We start from the raw sequence: 19,570 nt of genomic DNA, 5'->3' as shown, positions 1-19,570 counted from the left end.
GATGACTATCAGTAGTACGGAGTAGATTGGAGGGCATTCAGAAAGGGGGGGGGGGGGGGGCAGCACAGCCTGTGAAGCTTGTCGGCTTGTATGGCGATGGAAGAGATGGATTGAAGGTGGTGAGATGCTGATGGACGATGTAGTTGCCTTCCATTGGGTAAGGTACCTTTTACACCCAAATACAGACACACACAGTAAGGCAAGAAGGCGCAGCATCCGTGTTAAGCGTAAATCAGGTAAGCGTAACTGTAGCTGCCCCTTCGTACCTACCTACTTCCCAAGCGTGCTAAGGCGTAGCAAGGCACGCTAAATGGTAGTCGAGGCAAGGTAGGAGCAACAGTGAACCCAACAGTCAACACGGGCAGTCACCACCTAGTAAGGTACCTCAATGAGCGCTGTGAGCGCTTGCCTCCTGGTGTCCTGTCCTGGTTTGACTTCCCGTGCATTCCCACTGCTCCCGCCCTCCCCATCCCTTCCCCCAAATTAATTCTCGCGGCCTGGGCTTTCAACCTACTCTTCCCTTCCATACGCACTCATCTCGTCCGCTACGGTCTTCACTCGTTCTTGACCTGCGCTTCTCGTTGTAATTACTACATACTACCATCGCTTAATACTCTCTCCTACACCTTCCTGTAGAAACAAACTTTCGTTGCGCTCCCCTAAGACGAACCTTTTCCCATCCTCTATCGTCCGAACGCCATCGTTTCGTCCCGAACCCACGCCGACTCGAGTCAATCACGAAGCCGGGATCCCCAGATTATCAGCCAAACTCTGTTTTTAATCTTCCGAACATCAACAACTTCGATATCGAATTCGATCTCGACCCGGTCATTCGGACGAGCCTTGTACGACCACTTTCCGCCCTTGTCACAGACGGATACACAAGTCATCAGACACCCGAATTCCTCCCCGCCGCGGCAGTAAACACGCCGACACTATCCCACCGTTACCCGCGGGCGGCGAAAGTCCAATAGGTCACCATCGAACCTCGAACTTCATTCGCAAAACCAGTATCGACATCTTCTCGCATACCTCCGGGTTGCCAGCAATTTTTCGTTCGACAACTCCGTTGTAAATCCGTAATACAAATCCAGCACCATACACATTCACTCCAACATGTTGTCGGTTCTTCCCATGGGCCTCGCCCTCCTCGGTGCTTCTACCGTTCTCGCCCAGACGCCTCCCTCATGCTCCCTCACCCAGAAGTGCCCTGAGAGCGCACCATGCTGCTCCCGTAAGTTATGATCAACATCATCTACAATGTCCAAAAATTCGAGTCACTGACCATCGCAGAATATGGCCAATGCGGTACTGGTGCCTTCTGCCTCGGCGGTTGTGATCCCCGAATGTCCTTTTCGCTCGACGCCTGCGTTCCCGCCCCCGTCTGCCAGGATAAGAAGATGTCCATGAACTCGCTAGACAAAATCGTTGATATCAGCAAGTACTACGGTGACCCGAGCAAGGCCGACTGGGTTTCCCAAGGTGAGCCTGCGCTGTACAACAAGGAGGCCGTTCTCCTCACGATGCCCGCTAAGAGCGTCGGAACTGTCCTTGCCTCCTCTACCTACCTTTGGTACGGCAGTGTCTCCGCAAAGATCAGAACATCGCGTGGTCCTGGCGTCGTGACGGCCTTCATCTTGTATGGTGACGTGAAGGACGAGATCGACTACGAATGGGTCGGTGCCGACCTGGAGATGTCCCAGACCAACTACTACTTCCAGGGTATTCCCAAGTGTAAGTCGACTTGCCATGGCCCCTGACCCGAACTGGATGCTGACAATCAATACAGACGACCAGTCTGGCAACATCTCCCTCTCTGACACGTTCAACAACTGGCATACGTACGAGATTGAGTGGACCCCCGATGAAATCAAGTGGATGGTAGACGGTCAGGTTGGCCGAACCAAGAAGCGCTCCGACACATGGAACGCGACTGCCCAGCAGTGGGACTTCCCTCAAACGCCCGCCCGTGTCCAGCTGTCCATCTGGCCCGGTGGTGCCGACACCAACGCCAAGGGTACCATCGACTGGGCCGGAGGTCCCATCAACTGGGAGCACGAGGACATCAAGAAGAACGGATACTTCTATGCCATGGTCAAGGATGTCGAGATCAACTGCTACAATGCCAAGAGCTCTCCCGGCACCAACAGCAAGAAGAGTTACTACTACAACAGCATGAAGGCTACCAACGACACTGTTGTGGACAGCGACAAGGACACCGTTCTGAAGAGCTTCCTCGGCACGGGTCTCGACATGAACGCAGGTGCCTCATCGGCTTCCGGCACCGGCACCGCGGCGCAGCCTACCGCCTCAGCAGCCACGATTCCGGGTGGAAGCAGCTCTGGCACGGGCAATGACCACAGCGACAGTGGCAGCAGCTCCTCCGGCTCCGGGTCTTCTGGCTCAGGCTCCGGTGATTCATCCGGCTCCGGTTCCGGCAGCAGCAGCGGTTGCGGTAACAGTGGCTTCTCGCAAGACTGCAACAGTGGTTCCAGTGGCAGCTCCGGCTCAACAAGTGAGGGCTTCCGCCGTGAGTCCTCATTCGGCGCCAGCGCCTTTGCCGCACTTGTGGCTGCCACTGCTCTCTTCTGGCTATGAAGTAGAGACTAGAATGTGGGGTTTGGGTTTCAAAAATTGGTATAATGGATAACGTGATGCGCTTGCTTGGTTTCGATTCGGGCTACTTGTATGTAATGAGAGCATTCCTTTCTTTGAAGCATTGTTATGAAGGTATTTTGGGTAATGGCGCTTGCCGTCCATTCATTTGGTAAGGGGATTGGGTCAACCAAATCGCATATGCAGTCGGCCGTTTGCGAGCTTTGAATTCAAAGCCGGTGTCTGTACATATGGTAGAGCTGCGCAATCAACAGAGCTTGAAGTCTTGAAGTCATCCATGGGTTTGTTTGGATTTGCTTATCACATCGCGACTTGAGTGAGGTCCAGCGGAAAAGCAATGGTTAGTCTCTGTTGAAAGATGGATGATGACTGCAGGCAAACACAATGCTGACGTTGTAGCATCCAGTGAGAGGGGTTACTGGAGACATTACACAGCTGCTGCCGTAGCATCCGAGAGGAGGCCGAACGGCGGCCGGGGGCGTATCGGAGGTCAGAAAGGCCGGAATGAGACGGCTAAGCGGTGATGGGCCGCCGAAGAGATAGATGCCCGGAAGCTTGTTGGGCATCTCATTCTAGGCAGCCGAGGCGGTGTGAGGTTTCACCTTGGATGCATCCAAGATGTTTGTTGGAAAGTTGATGCGGCGTAGGTTGTCAGAGAGGTATGTATTGATGCGGCGCGGGACAGGAAAGTTGGGGACGGGGACGGGATTTGGTTGTTGGTTGCGTTTTGTTATTCTCGATGATGATGTGTCGAATGTCCCAGGACCAAATGGTGACAATTAAGTTACGGAGCACTTTAGGCGACGAATAGTGATGAGCGAGACGCGGGATGAATGGGGGCCATGCGAAGGACGAAAGAGTGGTGTTTCGCGAGGCGAGGAGTCTGGCGAGTTGGAGCGAAAGGCGCGAGCTGAGCCACAGGCTTGGCTGTTGGTTGGGCCGTCGGGGGGATTCCATGCTGAAGTGGACTGTTAGTGAAAGATGCTGCTGAGCGCTTAATTAGGCGGCAGACAACATCGGGTGCTAACACTTGTAGATGACAGTCGCATTCAGACAGGGATGAGGGCGATGGAGAACGGGCGGGGATGCGGATCCTGGAAGCCACAAAGTAGGGGTAATCCTGCCGATCACATCGTGGTTGCAATGGCCGTTCCCGCCTTTTCGATTTACACCTACGGGCCCTACGGACCAACGTCGTGCCTTTTCGTTGTTGGTTCGATATTTCGCTTCAACGCGCCCGTTTGAGCGAGATTTGGAAAGGACGAAGAACGAAGAGTCGCGGCGCGCTAGGTGAGGGTCTGGGGTTCACACATGCTGCGGCTTACAGCTTACAGCATGGATGCCGTGTTTGTTTCTTTTCGCTATTGTACCTAGCGAGTGTTTTCCGAATGTGATGGTCCAGTCTTGCAGATGGCCTGCATACCTGCCCGGCCTGAGACGGAGGTTGGATGCATATAAGGCTGGGCAAGTTCGCCGTTGAGGAGAGGAAGGAAGAGAACATCATCAACATCACCAGCATCATCACTACCATCCTACTCCTTGGCGACATCAAGCTTTCACTTGGCTTTTAGTCCATCCTACTCGAACAGCCAAGCCCAATCCTATTCATTGATAACACTCATCATCATCCTTTGCATTAACATCGTCGCACTTGGCACGCTATCAGAGCATACTTCAATCACAAACTCACCTACCCATACCTTAAGCCACAACATCTATACTTCATAAAACAAATCATGTCCGGCATCAAGACCATTGCCTTCTTCGGCGCCTCAGGCGGCTGCGGCATGGCAGCGCTGAAGCACAGTCTCGAGGCCGGCTATGTCTGCATCGCCCTCTGCCGCAACCCAACAAAGATGACCGACGTCCTTCCCGAAGCCCAGAACCCGAACCTGGTCGTGAAGAAAGGCAACGCACACAGCGTCGACGACGTGGCCGCCTGCCTCGTCAACCCAACCGACCCGACCCGCCTCGTCGACATCGTGAGCTTCAGCATCGGAAGCCCGCTCAATCTGGCCAAGATGACGGTCGAGGACCCGGATGTGTGCAAGAACGGCGCCGCGGCGCTCCTCGGCGCGCTTGAGAAGCTACGCGCCCAGGGTGTCAACGGCAAGCCGAGGCTGGCGATTATTTCGACAACGGGTATCTCGGACCACGCGCGTGACGTGCCGCTGATGCAGGTGCCCATGTACCACGTCCTCCTCAAGCAGCCGCACGCCGACAAGAGGGTCATGGAGCAGAGGATCGTGGCGAGCGACGAGATTTTTACCTTCATCCGCCCCGCGTTCTTGTCTGATGGTGCGCAACCTGAGAAGCGAATCCGCACGGGTATTGAGGATCCCAAGACGGGCGTCCAGACCAAGGCTATCGGGTACGGTATCTCGAGGGAGGACGTTGGACGGTGGATCTTTGAGGAGATTTTCAAGTCGGGTGGCCCGAACTACCTGAGGAAGGCTGTCACTATTACCTGGTAAGGTGAAGTTGTAGGAACGAATGATTAGAAAGGGTGTGAAGTGTGCAAATCGGTACAGCGGGGGATCCGGGCGTTGGTCTTTTTGCTTTGAATACCTGATGGACCTTGGAGTCAAGATACCCATGACTGCTCGGCTTTCTGTAATACCTCGATAGAATATTAACTGAGATTGAATCCTGAAACTACCTCTATTCTTCTATGTTGAGCGCTCAAACCTTCTTCTCTCCCACCCAGAGACCGTGGCAGTCTCATTATTTGTAATAACCACCTGTCCCAGATGTAAGTTTGATCCGCCAGAAACGCCTTCCAAGCTGATTTGGACGACGGCCTCTAAAGACTTGCAGTGTACGAAATGGCCAAGGCTGACGGAGATGTGCAACTTGCAGGAAGATATAACGCCCGTGTATATAAACTGTCAACTACTCTCTGATGGGCAAACCAACAAGCCGCCTCAGGGAATTCATATACTGAGGCAGAGCACAGAACGTACCGTGATGGTGCCAGCCAAGCAAGCCCTGGCCAGCCATCCCAGCATGATCACCAACAGTGTACAAAGACTGGATGTTTTGAGCCAATGTCAGTAAAGCACGCGACTGCCAAGGTAGTATTCAAGGAGAAGCAAGCTCGACAAGCTCTGGCAAAAAATATGCGATGATGACTGGATCAGCATTCACCCCGCGCTCCCCTGCAGTGTTAGTGCTGAGGTTGGCTGTCCCCATGCACCTCGAGCTGTTTTACCATCCCATCTCACGTTGGTTGGCTGATTGGATGTAGATGCGCATGTCGTCTCGAGCAGTCTTCGTCACCGCGGCTTTTGGTTAGTTCTCGAAGCGCAAGCCACGCCGAGAATAGTCGCACGTCAACGGCGTTTGAAAGGATACGTACCGGGGAACCGCTGGACGGGAAGACTCCACTTCGGTACGTATCGTAACGGCGGACCACCGGCCGGCATGCTGATGAAGATCTTTCGTGCTTCTTTCCTCTTTCCCGTCCTTGCTAGGTATTGCCGCCTGATGAAATGTGTCGGGGCGAGAAACGAGAATACTTACTTCCGCCTCAAGTTTCTCATAAACAGGTGAACAAGGTATGACGAAACTTTGATTTAGAGAAGCTGAAATCAAAAGGGGGTCGAACACAGTGACCCTCCCGCTCGAAAGTATGGGAAATGCCCGGAATGTTTCTCGTCCAATCCTTTGCGGCCAAGGACGGGTGAACATGTTTCGAAACACCACCCTCACTCAGCCCCTCCAACCAGGCGACCAACCGCAGCGCCTAAAGGACGTTGCTGTTGGTACCGTGGTACCTTACTGAGCATCACTTCTTCTGATATTATCCCGTGGCCATTTGGCCCCTGTTTCATCGATAGTGAGTAGCACGCAGCAGAGCAGACGAGCCCGAGTTGGACCGTCGCCTCACGCTGAAGTTTGAACAGTCGAATATACTCCAACCCGATGAACATGAGGCTTCTTGAACATGGACAGACAACTATGTACCTGTTCAAGCAGGGAGTCCGCCTTGAGACTGTTTATTCTGCTGTGGCTGCCCGCCCAAAGGAGCGGCTGATGGCTGGGCGGGATGACAGGATCCAACCCCCGTTGACTGTCGGACGACAACTCGGACTCGAAGCCAGACCTGACTGGACTCGACTGACGCTGGATCCCCACGCTTACCTGCATCCATGTGGTTTGAGGAGATGCCGGCAAACATGCAGCATCTCGCGTTGCCATCAAATTTGGCGGCTGGAAGTTGGAAATCCAGTCAAACGTTGACTGCAATTAATTCCAAGAGCATCAAGAAAAGGGAAGAAATGCCAGGGGCCGGGGGATCCTGCGGCTCTTTGGGGGCTCTTTAGGCCTGGCGAGTAAGCAATGCAACAGACCCAACCAACAGCTGGTACATAAGCTTGCCATCTTACATCCCCCACCAATCGTTTGCCCGTTGTAAGCCGTGACCCTGACCCCAAGCCCTCCCTTGCTTTTGGCACTTTGCATCTTTGCTCTCCTGAACAAGACTCTTTACAAAAGGATTCGATGATGTGGGGTCTGAGACCAATAAACCCGGTGACACAAACACACGCAGACACCCATGTATGCAGAGAAAGGGGGGCTCTTTGTGTGTTACTGTTTGGTGGCCGTGGAGGCGGTTCGATGTCGGGCTTTTTGGCTCCAGGCTGAGCAGACTGAGGTGGGCTTGTCATGCCATCTCACCCTATCCCTTCCATTCATTCAACTCAGCCATGGCTGGGGGTTTGGGTCTGTCAGGGTGGTAGATCTGGCCGGCCAAGGTAAGGTAGAGTCAGACGCATGGGAATTAGAGTCAAAGACTACCTTATTATGCATGTTCTGATGTGAACATGTCTGCATGGCCATGCCGCACACACAGCCTTTTCGGACTTCCCTTGCCCATTCAACCATCTTATAAGGTTGCAGCTTCCTGCCTCCACCATCCCAGGCCTTCCTCTTATTATTCGGATGAAATACCAGAGCTTGTGTATTCACTTCAGCACCAGCAAATCACTAATCTTTTCAGCTCTGCTTGGACTGAACTGAATCACCCTTGTTCTTTCCTCTGCTGCGAAATTCCGTGGAAAAATTCCGTTCCTGCCTGCCTTGCCTCAACCAGCTGCTCCTTCCTTCCACCTACTTCTGAATCACCACTTTTGCCTCACATTTCCCATACCCACCCTCACACTCACTCACTTTTCTCACCATCGCTCACCACTCACCAGTCTCTACTCTTTTTTCTGCTTCTTCCACCACACACTTCACACTTCGCACTTCACTCTTTCCACTTTCTTTTTCTGACTGCTCAATACCGATCACTTAATACACTCATTCTTTCTCTTCAACTTCACACAAATCATCACGATGCGCTTCACTTCGGTCATCGTTACGGCTGCGGCTGCTTCTGCTGCGGTCATCGGCCGCCAGGACACTCCCGCCGCTTCGGCTAAGGTCATCATTGGCTCTACCAACACCATCTCTGTCGCCGACTACGATGGCAAGTCGTTCAACATCGTGGGCAGTAACACCACCGAGGGAACTGGTCCCAGCTGGATGGCCTTCAAGGAGCCCAACCTTCTCTACGCTGTCAACGAGAATGCCTTCAACCTCCGTCTGTTCACTGTAAGTCACCTCTCCTTCTAACTTTCAGCAGTCTTTGAACCCACTCCTGCTTCTTGGGATTTTTTATTGATTCTTTCTAGCTTGACACCACCAACAACGACCTCAAGCTCGCTGCTGAGGCTACGGGCGCTGCGGGTGTCGTCTCCATCGCGTTCAACAAGGACAAGACTCGCCTCGTTGGCGCTTCCTAGTACGTACCACTTGCTTCTGTTGTTTTACTATTATTCTAGCTTCTTCGAGAGTGTCATTGACTAATATCACTCAGCACCGGTGGCACCGTTGACGTCTGGGATATCTCTGACGCCAGCGCTCTTAAGTACATGAAGAACATCACTCTCGGTGGCGAGCTTGGTCCCAACAAGGAGCGTCAGACCAAGTCTTTCGCTCACCAGGCCATTCTTGATCCCTCTGGTCGCTACTTCGCCATCTGCGACCTCGGTACTGACTCCATTTCCATCATCGACTCCCAGGATGACAAGTTCGAGGTTGTGTCTCGCAACAGCGTCTCTAGAGCTGGCTGTGGCCCTCGCCACGGCGCCTGGTACCCTCAGAACGGAGGCACGCCTACTGCCTTCGTTGTCGCCTGTGAGCTCACCAACACCCTCGAGGTCTTTTCTGTCTCTACCACCAACGGCTCTTCCCTCTCCCTTACTCATACCTCGGAGCTGAGCACCTACGGCGCTGCGTTCCCTCCCGCCAACGCTACCACCGCTGCCGCTGGCGAGATTATTATCTCGGCTGATGGAAAGCACGCCTACGTCTCCAACCGCAACAGCGGTAATGCGACCGACTCCATCTCCCACTTCAAGATCACTCAGCAGGCCGCCCCCGGTGGCTCCAAGTGCAAGCCCAAGGCCGGTGGCATCACTCTCGAGTTCGTCGATCAAATCTCCTCTGGCGGCATCAGCCCCCGCATGTTCAGCTTCTCCAAGGATGAGAAGACGCTCTTCTCTACCAATGTGCTCGACACCACGGATGGTACTGGAGAGGGTGTGTTGGCGCTCAGCCGTGCTGAGGACACTGGCACTTTGACTGCTGTGCCCATCGCGTCCCTCCCGGTTACGAACTTTCTTTCGGCCGACGTGACAATGGGTCCTACCTTTATCCAGCAGATCGTCTAAGATCTCAATGGCGTTACGTGTGCCTTATCACAGTCTTTCTTTGCGTATCAAGGGAATAGTTCCCTTTGGCAGGTTCTCTACGGCATTGGCTCTGGCGTTACACGGCCCGGCGTTGGAGAGCGGCAACCATGAGTTGGCTGGTACAGACATGAACCCGCTTGATTTTAGGGAGGTTCTTTTCGTTGCATTAGATACCAAAGTCACTAGGGTTAGTGACCTCGTTCTTCAAAAGTTTCAACAATACAGATTTTTGATCTGGGAGGGTAACCCTTCTTGCTTGCATACGTGATGTGAATGTGCTGTGTTTGGTGGAGTGGTAGTTGAGAAGAGGAGAAGTTGTGTACTGCAGTCGAGTCTTTCCGCGGTAACCTGGATGGGTCCCGTCTGCTGTTTGGCGGAGCAAGGTAGCGTTTGTTCACTGTAGATCAGCGAGGTCCGGATGCGTTATCCGCTAAAGATGCTGATTGAGCGCTGAAGAACACTGTCTCCACCAGCTCAAGGACTAAAGGTGCGAATGACCGCGAGGACTGGCATTTGACAACAGCTGCTTCACCAACATTATCGCACACTCTCTGCCCACGTCGGTCCAGTCACGGTTGCATTCCCCGCCGAGAAAGCAGCGACTGATTTAATCTTGAATCTGCGGCCTCAACCATCACAAGAATTAGACGAAATTCGAGTAAAGGCGCCTCATTGGCTTCGCGCCCGCCGCCGCCATGTCGGACAAAATCACCGGCAAAAACCTGTCCTACGACACAAACATCCCGCCATTTCTGCGCGCTCTCCAAGCACAAGCAGCAGGGAACGGAGGCCCAGACGAGATCCTCTCGAAAAGGCGACGAGCGGGCAAGAAGCGCTCCGACAGCGAAGAGGCAGAAGACGCGCCGCTGGTCGTGGATGACGACGGCAATGTCGTCGATGTACGGGTGGACAAGGATGGTGGCGTCGAGGCGGATGCTTTGAAGAAGGATGGAGTAGAGGAGGAGGAGGAGGAGGGGGTAGGGAAGGATAACAAGGAGGAGAAGAGGGAGACGGAGAAGATTGCTGGGATTGGGGCGAGCAAGAAGAGGAAGGCTGGCAAGGTTGTTGGCGGTGATGCAGACGAGGATATTGTCGCCAACAAGATCGTGACCAAGGGCGAGAAGAATGGTGACGACGACGAAGGCGCCAAGAAGAAGCCTGCTAAGAAGAAGGGAAAGAAGATCAAGCTTAGCTTCGATCCAGAATGAGGCGTGCTATGATCAGGGCGGACATCATCGTCACCATCAAATACAACGTAGACACGCGGGAAGAGTAGGAAACCGATCCGCAAGGGAGCAAGTCAAGCTACACGAGCTGCGGCTCTTCGTCTTGTCCTGGCCGCGATTCGAAACAACAACGACCTGACTGGCGTCACACAACACTCGCGAGGAGTCATGAGACAGGACTCGGGAGAAAAAGGTTCTATACAGCCACAACTTAAGGTAATCTACACATCTGCCATGCTCACTCTAGAGCAACCCCGATGCCGTCTCGCCTCCAGTCTCCTTGCTACATGCTCGCCATCTGCGAAAGCATCTATTGGTATCGGTACTCGGGCTTGACGAAGTCGGCGAAGGTCTTGGGCTCCTCGTAGCCGTGGTGGTGGTCGTGGCCGTGGTGGTGGTCATCAGTGGGACCGACGTACTCCATCTTGTAGACGGAGCCGCACTCGGGGCAGCGCTCGATAGGGCGGTCGCGGGAGATCTATGCATGTTTGGTCAGGTTACGGAGCTCTTTGGGCAGCTCAATCGGGTCCATGGGCACGTACGGTCAGCCAGATGGTGACGTGGGAGTCGACGGGGACACCGGTGCAGCCGAGGTACTGCTCCTCACCGGCGGAACGGACGGGGATGGGGTTCTCGACGGTGCCTAATTGATGAAGTTAGATTTCGTGCTCGCGCTTGAATTTCGAAGAGGGGCCAATCGCGTACCCTTGCGGGAGGCATCGAGGGGGCGCATGTCGAAGATGTCGACGCCCTCCATCTTTCCGAGAATCTCGAGACGCTCGAGACCGGTGGACTGCTCGAGATCGGTGGGGATGCTGCCGGGCTTGGCACCAGGTCCGTGAAGGTCGTCCTCGCCCTTGATCTCTGTATTGTTGCAATGAAAATGATTAGCCTCGTGTTCTCATCTTCCAAGTCGTTCGAAATTGGTGCGTCGCTTCGATCGTACGACGCGGTCCGAAGGGATGCATGTGGTCGGGCTTTGGGCATTCCGGGGAACCGCGCCGGGACGGAAACGACGATGATTTGGAATCAATTGGCTCGATAGACCTTACCGGTGATGGTCTTGTAGGGCTTGGCGGGAGTAGAGGAGTTGGCGTCGCCTGTTTGTGGCCGCGGATGGCCGTAGAGTCAGCGATAAGGGAACTTTCGGAATGGCTTCGCTGTAAGGCTTATTTTTTTCTTCTCGGGATTTGGGAGGGGGCCTTCAATTGGGGCTCGTACGGCGGATCATGGAGGTCGCGAAGGTGCGTCTGGCGAGGGGAGCGACGGCCGCCCGGCGGGCAGCCATGATGGCGGAGCGCTGCAAAAACATAGCGACGGCAATTGGGGTGGTAGAGAGGAGAGGTTCGTTGTTGTGACGTCGGGTTTGGGTGAAGAGAGAGGGATTTGTCGATGGCCTGATTTGATGGTTTGATGTTGCGGCTGTCGGGTAAGCTACGGGGAACTACCAGTCAGAGACACCGCAGAGAGAGCACTGACCAAGGTACTTGCCATAACCGGAATCGTAAGCGACAGAGCATCACGTGATGGACAGATTACCAAATGAGAGCTGGAGCATTACAGAGCCGTGATAGCTTCGTCCCCTTTCATCCGCGCCGCTTTCAGATGCGGACTACAAAGGATGCGACTGGCACCATTTTTTGGACGTTATTCTATTTCAAAGGTATCATGCTAAACTGAAGCGGTCCACCGGCCATTTTTCTCTCTGGGGAACCAGATGGCCCAGAGCTGTGACGAGGTTGTTCTTCAGAAACCCAGCTACTTCTCTGAGAGCCCATCTGAGTTGGTCATCGTCCAAGTCCGCCATTCTCAGTAGCCAGATGGCCCAAGACCGCGACGGAGGCTTTCTTCAAAGCAAAAGGAAAAAAAAATCAAGAATAAAGCAATAGAGGAAAAAAGTCACTCTTCCGACCTGAATGCCTATCCGAGTCGGTCACCATCCTTCCATCCAACTCCCATGCCAATTATTTCCTCCCATAAAGATGCTTGTTCCCATAGAGATAGATGCCTGACTCAGTCGCGTCTAGAAAGGGAATCCCAATTCGTCCAGTTTCTGAGCTTCCTCGCTGTGGTACCAGGGGAAGACAAATCCGTGAGAAACTCTTCTTCCAGTACCCTTCGGGAAAGGACTCTCTCCGACTGAAGCTCTGATGGCCTCCATGTTTGTGGGCTGGATCTGCCTTCTGATCTCTTCTGAGCCGACAAACATGTCAATCCATTCGCGATTATCGACTGGGGTTTCGATGCTGGTAGTTTGTGGAATCGGAGCCGTTGCCTCGGCTGCCAAATCATCATTATCGGCCATGCTCTTCTCGAAGCTGACCAGTTGAAGTTCCTCCTCCATCAAGGCATTTGCAGCCCCGAATGTAGATGTCTGAGTGTGAGCCTCATGTCCAATCTTCGCTTCAAGATCCATAGGAGGCTCGGTCTCCATGATGGGTCCGATCAAGGAATGGCCCGAGACCATGCCCTCAGCAGATGGTCTGCTTCGAACTGCAAGACGATCCTCTGTGAACAGTGGCAACTGACGCTGCCTCTTGGCAGGGCGTGAGTGGCTACCGTCGTGATCAGAGGTCGATTGATCGAACGCCTCTGAAGAGTGGCGCGTCTTGCGTCGATCACTGACACGCCGTCCTTCTTCTTGTGTGGAGGATGTCTGCATCTGCATTTGCGACCTCAACGCCTCTGTCGGGTTCAGGGCAAGGTTAGAAACAGGCTCACGCAGTTTCTGCTGCTGCTGCTGCTGCTGCTGCTGGGCAAAGACCTCATGGACACCTGCTCCAGGCTGTGCAGTTGCTGCGTCAGGGGCGGCTGATCTGCTACCAGTCAATGCGGATGAATGGGTCTGCTCTCTGGCAGAAGATGCCTGCTTCCATCGACCTAAGTAGAAGTTGTAGTCACCGGTATGCTGTGCACCTCTGATCTCAGCTTGCCGAAGAATACTGTCGTAAGCACCGTGGTTCTTGTTAACCATGACGCGCCAGAATGACTTCATTGGGTCGTGCGGAAAGCGCTCCAGGGAGACACTCATCCTCCACATGAGGAAGTGCATAGGCGGCATTCCCAGCTCTCCGCGCTCATACATGGCATTGACCCGACTCAGGATGTTGCAGATCTTGTAGAGAACATAGTTGTCGCAGATCCCGGTCGCAGGCAAGTGTTCCTTTGCCATGAGTTGATTGGGGTGGATCGTGTGTCCCGGATTGAACCACTGCTTTGTGACCTTGGCTTGCCGCAAGCTGCGCTGGTATCTCTTGAAGACATGCTCTGGGTCATCCTCTGATGCTGGGAGGGGTCCTTGGAGCATTCGCTGATGTCTGCTCGAGAGATATTCTTGATAATCCCTTTCCACCTTCTCTTCGTTGACTGCCTCTGCAAACTTTTTCCACAAAGGGTTCCAGTATGAGCCGGTTTCACTGATGGGTGCGACTGGGACACCCCGAAGCATGGGCGGGTTGGTGTAGGTCTTGCCGTCTTCACTGATTGTGAAGATGGCATTCACAGGGGTGGCTGTGACTTCAAGCAGTGCTGCCGCATCTTCGTTGTCTTTGGGATTGGGCGCATTGGATGACTCGATTTGTGGGATCGCTGCAAGCTTTGTCTCCTTCTTCTTCAGCTTGCTTTTCAGAAGTGCGATCTCATCTTTCTTCGCAGTAAGAGTCTCTTCGATCTCTTTGATGCGTGATTGTGTCTGCTTGATGGCCTTGTCAATTGCCGGTTTAGGGATATCAGCGGCAATGCGTTCAGATTTAAGCTCTTGGAGCCAGTCCTCTTTGTACGAGATCCTGTTCTCGGTGCGATCAATGTGAGCCTCAGCAGCTTGGATCCCTTGTCTCAATTCTGAGATAGACGTGAGCAATTGCGATCTCCGGACAGGCGCACTATTGTACGAGGGTGAAGTCGGGTCCATCGTGGCTTCCGAATCCTGTCTGCCGAATACGAGTTAGCAGTTGCGAGACATTTATAGCATGAACAATTTGCTTACCCAAATGATCTCAGCGATTGATAGTAGTCTCAAACAAATGAAGAATGGTCGGGATGTGGCAAAAAGGAAATCCAATCTGTGTGTCGGAGAGTTCAAAGTAGGGGCAAACGGTATGAGATGCTAGGTGAATAACGTACGCCAAACCACCCGAGCTCATAAAGATGCTGAGAAATGTCACAGATGATGAGTCGTAAATATCATCAATGAGAATACCAGTCGTGAGCTTGGAAGGGTAGGGCTAATTGTTGTGGAGTGCTTAAGGCAAAAGACCCAGGTGCGGTGTGCTGAGGAAGAATCAATCAGAGTGGTGCACCGAGGCTGGAAGATTCTGGTGGTGAATGGGAGAAGAGGTGGAAAGGTAGCGTGGGTTTTATAGAGGGCCCGGGAGAGGCTGTGAGAGAAGGAACGTAGATGCGAATGAGAGGAGACATCGGTACGGAAGTCACGACTAGTGAGGGTAGGAACGACGGGATAGTTCAGGGAATCATTACCCTCAAACGGTAGGAGGCAAAGGAGACATAGTAAGAACGTCTGCAAACCAGAGCGATCCTTCCATTAAACGATCTATAGAGAGAGACAGCAAGAACGATCTTACCTTATATAATGATGATCCTTCCGTTCAGCGATCTGTAGAAGGAGATGGCAAGAACGTTTGGAAACCAGTGCGATCCTTTTTTTCTGGCGATCTATAGACTGGGCAACGTGAGAACGATCTCAAAGCAGTGCGATCCTTCCTCTGAGCGATCTGTAAAGGAGATGGTAGGAACGATCTTGAAACTCATGCGATCCTTCCTTTCAGTCATCTATAAATGAGGAAGTAGTAAGAGCGATTCTGTGCAAATGCAATCTTTCCTCTTGAGCAATCTGTAAGGTAGATATGTAGGGACCCTTCGACTGATTATGGCCCTTCCTTTGCGACCTCTAAGAAGGAAGATGACAAGATACCAACGGTGAGATGGCCCCTAACTTAGTCAAGAAAAATCAACTCAAATAATAAAGGAAACAGCAAGTTATGCATCTCCTGACTGTATCTCATTTCTGTTTCATCTATGTCAGATCTATTCAAGCTTACACTGTTCTAACTGAGCCCTTCATAAGTCTATGCTGTAGCATCTCATTATAGCTTCTGGCTTATTTTATCACCATCTGTTCTTCGCTCTCGAAGTATGCCGTCTTGATATCCGGTGGCGACATGTATGCCTTCAGGACTCCACATCTTACAGACCAATGCCCCTCGACCCTGGCCGGTCCGGGGAAACGATGCCTCCTGAATCCACCAGCCATCGTCTTTCATCACGGCTTGGTCGACATTGACATGAACGATAAACTTGTACGTTAAGCTGGCCGCGGTGCCTAGACTCCATCCGAGACCAACATGGTTGCCTATCATCAATAATCCGTTGCGATCAGACTCGAACGCATGAACGGCCACATGCGAATTGGGATCGTCCGCTGGAAGAGGGCCTTTAAGTCGATATAAGAGAAGCTCCTTCCTTTCCGAAACCGGCTTTCCCTCATTGTAAGCCGTCAGGTCGACTTTGCGCATGTCGACGATGGGAAACGTCGTCTGGCCAACATCCGGAAACATGGCTTTGATTTCTTCCACGTCGACCGCCGGTGCGAACGGCCAATCCTGTGGTGACTTGGTGGACAGAATTTCGGCAAAGCGTTTCTGCGGTGGCTCTTCTTGAGAAACGATTCTGGCTTCCTCTGGCCGTTTGAAGGTGCATATGCAGCTGAAACAGATATCACCCAAAGGCCCCTCGGCATCCTCGAGTAAGAAGTTGTCTTCATAGTGGCCGCGTTTGCTCGTCTCTTTTGGTTGGCGCACAGTCACCAGGCGGGAGCAGAATGTCCGGCTAGTCGATAGAACAGTGACCTCATATATGAATGGCCTGTCTGACTTGGCGGCAGCCGAGAAGACTCCTTGAATGGCCTTGCTTCAATGTTAGCGACGGTTCCATCTTCCACTCAAGGCAGCAGATTCCAGTCTCACGTGAAGCCCGAAACCCCCGGACTGCGTTCCGGATCCTTCAGGTTCCTCTTCTTTCACGGCTCGGCTTGCAGCTAGCGGCGCCTGACAGTAAACATGCCCTCCGTATGCAGCACGAGGATCTGCCTTGGACCCGCGGCCTCTGCCGCCAACAAGTTCTGACCCTGGTACCCAAGCTGGGTAGAGACTCATGTAACGCTTGACGATGCCACCTGTCGTTGTCGTGTGATTCGATGTTGTTGGCAGCAGGGCCAGTGCCATGACATCGTCGAACAAAAGTTTGGACATAGCAAGTGGTGGGGTTGCCGAACGACGACAACAAGAGAACAAGGAACGTCGATCTGGGTGGATTGACGAAATCACGGAATACGACGTGACGAGAGATGTTTGAACGGTTTTTGAGATAAATTCTGCCTGCCCCAAAAAAGAAAATGACGAAACTTCGGAGCTTGGAGAAGGGATTGACTGGTTTGAAGTTCAGCTTCGGGGGTTCAGCTTAGCTTTCCCCAACAACGCTCTGAGACCTGGGCGAGATTGTACCTCGGGACGAGGAGCTCTCTGGCGGGGACCGTGGCCGTGCGGAGCTGCCCTTCTTCCTTCTCCAGAACTTCAGTACGCCAGAGTCTCGGTGCGGAGCCGAGGCACCCCATGTGAGGGGAATCCCCCAGATGATTCTCTGGGGGTTCGGCTAGTCTCTTGCGCCGAGTCCACCGCTCCATTCCAAGGGTCGCCGCGGCACTTTGTGGGGATGCCGGCTTTGGTCTCCGGGGTATACCCATAATTCCTCGGCCTTGAATACAACATGAAAACGACGGGTGCCGGTGATTTTGGGCCGGTCACAACGGCGTACAAGCGGCGGGCGAAATCCACAACATGTGGCTGATGTAAGACGACCTTGAATGCTTACTGCGTACAAATACATACCTTAGGTGTGACAGGGACAAGACGCTGTCCTACCCAGCGCTGCACACAGCTGACAGAAGATGGGCCCTGCTACTACCATACATACCTCACATACCATGGCCTCTGGGGGTCAAAGCCGCTGCTACCCTCCTCTCAGACCCTGCGGGAGAATGGATTTGTCCCACCTGTTTGCCCGAACTTCCGCTGACATGTTGACCCTTGGGGCCGTCGGCGACCCGTCTTCTCAACTGACCGAGAACGAACTTCAGCTGATTTCTGGTCGGGTTGCCTGTCTGTCACCTTACACATGCAGTGTGGCGCCGCTTTGGCCCCAGTATCCCCTGTGCAAGGTAAGCGGGAAATTTTGACAGGTGATGGGGATTGTGGCCGCTTGGCCCTGAAGGGTAGTTGAATAAGGGCCTGAGTCCATCTTGGGCACCGCTGACTCGAGAAAACTGGGATTGTCATGCAACATGTCGAAGCTTGCGGGCGTTCCAGTCTTTCAAGCCCTAAGCGATGAGTTGATTCTTCCTAGCAAGTCAAAGTCTTGGGAATACTGGAGTGCTTTAGAAGCAAGCCAGCAGTTGAGCGTAGAGAGAATTTATCCAAGAAGATCGATCACGAAGAGAGTACCTAGTATGAAAGGAGCATTGGTTCAGAAACCATCCGTCCACAACTATGTACCTTACTCGGAGTTAAGTTACCTCTTGCTGACACCCATAGCATTAGGTCTGTTACCAAGATGGGTAACCCGAGATGGGGTATACCCTGGCACCTCTCTTTTGTCTTTGCCGCAACTGACAGGCGCCTAGCACAACTAGTCTTGTTGCTCTCACCAAGCCTTGAATGTTCATTCGTCACGAAGCCCATTGGCTAACAAATACTCCCTCAACCCAAGAATCTTTAGCTCATAATCAATCTCAGCGAAAAAAATTATTCTGGGCTACGCGTGACCCTCCCACTTCAAACTTAGCGGCTCAACACCACCAGCTTCGCAAGCAAGCGACAAGCAGCCATCCGCGGGTGAGCAGGCTTAGGGAGGGGGGATACGCATTACCGTACGATGCCATTCCGGGCATCCTGCATTCGAAGTCTCGCCTCGCCCCCCTCTCAGCTGTGCTGGCAGCCGATGAGCGGTCTCGGAACAATTCTCGTTGGATACGCAGCGGCGAGCGCTGCATTATGCACCCCGTGGTGATTGACAACAGGCGTAAACGGCAAACGCACGTACACAATAGGAGAACCAAAACCCGGGGCATGGTTGGACGAGGCTGGTTTCCCCGCAAAGTGTGGTAACAAATGGGAGTTTGCTCGCGTCACATCGGTATTGTGCTTGGCTGCTCCTTTTGTGGTGTTGCATCCCGTGTCGCTTTGACCGTTCGAGGCTCTCGGTACTCGAGAAACTACAGGGAGGCGAGCAAGGAGACTGATGTTTTTTGACGAGGAGGCAAAAGAGCAGATCATCCGTCTCAAGGTATCCTTTCCTGACATGCTAAGGTAGTCATCACATCGAGCTGGGGTATTGTACCTAGACCCATCACCGGAGACTCAACTCACGCCAAAAGGACCTGACGACCTATGACGGATCTGGCAACATAAAGGGTGTGGGCTCAATTCGACAGCGGCACAAGTGAAGAATGAGGCCCTCGAGCTAACAATCACCTTGAATGTTGTGATATCGCAAGCGTGGTCAAAAGGGGCGGCGAAAATCCAGCAGAGCGGGTGACCCAAGCCACTTGCGCGAGAAAAAGAAACGTTGGGCTCCTGGTGCCAGGTCCATGAAACATGAGCGGAAATTCAGGAATTGCACCTGCTCGCAACATCGGAGATATTAAACCAAACAAACTCGGATAGTAATCACACAGAAGCACTGGAATGTGAGAAACAAGGCCCAAACCTGCCGAGTGGCGAACATTTTGGTGGTAAGCATCCAGACAGTAAACTAAGTACCTGACTGGATTATGGATACCTATGTCTGCAGAAACACAGCCTGCATCCTTGTCTTGGAACCTTCGGTGAGATCCTCCCATGACTCCCAGCTTCCACTGTTGACGCATGTCTTTGCCCAGCTTCCGAGCGTCCATTTCATAGGCAAACGGAGAAGAGG

At 53.1% G+C, this 19,570-nt stretch overlaps 7 protein-coding genes across 7 annotated transcripts; 4 read left to right on the top strand and 3 right to left on the bottom strand.

Annotated features, from left to right (window-relative positions):
- The first annotated feature begins 457 nt into the window (after positions 1 to 457).
- On the top strand, positions 458 to 3,564 carry HER10_EVM0011198 (glycosyl hydrolase family 16). Its single transcript, XM_035480636.1, has 3 exons — positions 458 to 1,234; positions 1,294 to 1,734; positions 1,790 to 3,564. The coding sequence occupies exons 1-3, from the start codon at positions 1,117 to 1,119 to the stop codon at positions 2,596 to 2,598; spliced, it is 1,368 nt and encodes a 455-aa protein (XP_035328502.1). The 5' UTR covers positions 458 to 1,116; the 3' UTR covers positions 2,599 to 3,564.
- A 115-nt stretch (positions 3,565 to 3,679) lies between these two features.
- Positions 3,680 to 5,257, top strand: HER10_EVM0002002 (uncharacterized protein). The gene has a single exon (XM_035471733.1). The coding sequence runs from the start codon at positions 4,353 to 4,355 to the stop codon at positions 5,088 to 5,090; it is 738 nt and encodes a 245-aa protein (XP_035327651.1). The 5' UTR covers positions 3,680 to 4,352; the 3' UTR covers positions 5,091 to 5,257.
- A 2,274-nt stretch (positions 5,258 to 7,531) lies between these two features.
- Positions 7,532 to 9,618, top strand: HER10_EVM0010615 (uncharacterized protein). Its single transcript, XM_035480068.1, has 3 exons — positions 7,532 to 8,214; positions 8,295 to 8,404; positions 8,480 to 9,618. The coding sequence occupies exons 1-3, from the start codon at positions 7,957 to 7,959 to the stop codon at positions 9,333 to 9,335; spliced, it is 1,224 nt and encodes a 407-aa protein (XP_035328447.1). The 5' UTR covers positions 7,532 to 7,956; the 3' UTR covers positions 9,336 to 9,618.
- A 274-nt stretch (positions 9,619 to 9,892) lies between these two features.
- Positions 9,893 to 12,084, bottom strand: HER10_EVM0011002 (cytochrome c oxidase subunit Vb). Its single transcript, XM_035480444.1, has 5 exons — positions 11,804 to 12,084; positions 11,635 to 11,682; positions 11,288 to 11,446; positions 11,125 to 11,225; positions 9,893 to 11,060 (listed from the first exon to the last, which is right to left on the bottom strand). The coding sequence occupies exons 1-5, from the start codon at positions 11,892 to 11,894 to the stop codon at positions 10,893 to 10,895; spliced, it is 567 nt and encodes a 188-aa protein (XP_035328482.1). The 5' UTR covers positions 11,895 to 12,084; the 3' UTR covers positions 9,893 to 10,892.
- On the top strand, positions 10,052 to 10,564 carry HER10_EVM0011240 (uncharacterized protein; the record flags this gene model as incomplete). Its single annotated transcript, XM_035480677.1, has 1 exon — positions 10,052 to 10,564. The coding sequence occupies one exon, from the start codon at positions 10,052 to 10,054 to the stop codon at positions 10,562 to 10,564; it is 513 nt and encodes a 170-aa protein (XP_035328509.1).
- Positions 12,085 to 12,605: 521 nt separating the features above from the next.
- On the bottom strand, positions 12,606 to 14,492 carry HER10_EVM0010175 (uncharacterized protein; the record flags this gene model as incomplete). The annotated part of the gene is made up of 1 exon (XM_035479644.1): positions 12,606 to 14,492. The coding sequence occupies one exon, from the start codon at positions 14,490 to 14,492 to the stop codon at positions 12,606 to 12,608; it is 1,887 nt and encodes a 628-aa protein (XP_035328408.1).
- A 1,192-nt stretch (positions 14,493 to 15,684) lies between these two features.
- HER10_EVM0003794 (acyl-CoA thioesterase II) lies at positions 15,685 to 17,406 on the bottom strand (the record flags this gene model as incomplete). The annotated part of the gene is made up of 2 exons (XM_035473458.1): positions 16,564 to 17,406; positions 15,685 to 16,503 (listed from the first exon to the last, which is right to left on the bottom strand). Exons 1-2 carry the CDS (start codon positions 16,846 to 16,848, stop codon positions 15,685 to 15,687), a joined length of 1,104 nt encoding a protein of 367 aa, XP_035327831.1. The 5' UTR covers positions 16,849 to 17,406.
- Positions 17,407 to 19,570: the final 2,164 nt, after the last annotated feature.

This window comes from Colletotrichum scovillei, assembly GCF_011075155.1.
Source record: "Colletotrichum scovillei strain TJNH1 chromosome Unknown Contig00010, whole genome shotgun sequence".
Taxonomy (NCBI): Eukaryota; Fungi; Ascomycota; class Sordariomycetes; order Glomerellales; family Glomerellaceae; genus Colletotrichum; species Colletotrichum scovillei.
Note: the sequence above shows the minus strand (reverse complement) of the source record. Positions and strands in the feature narration are given on the sequence as shown.

Bases quoted from the DNA above. Each gene is read 5' to 3' on its own strand.
- HER10_EVM0011198 (XM_035480636.1), top strand. From the start codon at position 1,117: ATGTTGTCGGTTCTTCCCATGGGCCTCGCCCTCCTCGGTGCTTCTACC. The intron at 1,235-1,293 runs GTAAGTTATGAT...TGACCATCGCAG, and splicing joins GAGCGCACCATGCTGCTCCC to AATATGGCCAATGCGGTACT. The intron at 1,735-1,789 runs GTAAGTCGACTT...CAATCAATACAG, and splicing joins CTTCCAGGGTATTCCCAAGT to ACGACCAGTCTGGCAACATC.
- HER10_EVM0002002 (XM_035471733.1), top strand. From the start codon at position 4,353: ATGTCCGGCATCAAGACCATTGCCTTCTTCGGCGCCTCAGGCGGCTGC.
- HER10_EVM0010615 (XM_035480068.1), top strand. From the start codon at position 7,957: ATGCGCTTCACTTCGGTCATCGTTACGGCTGCGGCTGCTTCTGCTGCG. The intron at 8,215-8,294 runs GTAAGTCACCTC...GATTCTTTCTAG, and splicing joins TCAACCTCCGTCTGTTCACT to CTTGACACCACCAACAACGA. The intron at 8,405-8,479 runs GTACGTACCACT...AATATCACTCAG, and splicing joins CGCCTCGTTGGCGCTTCCTA to CACCGGTGGCACCGTTGACG.
- HER10_EVM0011002 (XM_035480444.1), bottom strand. From the start codon at position 11,894: ATGTTTTTGCAGCGCTCCGCCATCATGGCTGCCCGCCGGGCGGCCGTC. The intron at 11,226-11,287 runs GTACGCGATTGG...TTCATCAATTAG, and splicing joins CCTCGATGCCTCCCGCAAGG to GCACCGTCGAGAACCCCATC. The intron at 11,061-11,124 runs GTACGTGCCCAT...AAACATGCATAG, and splicing joins ACGTCACCATCTGGCTGACC to ATCTCCCGCGACCGCCCTAT.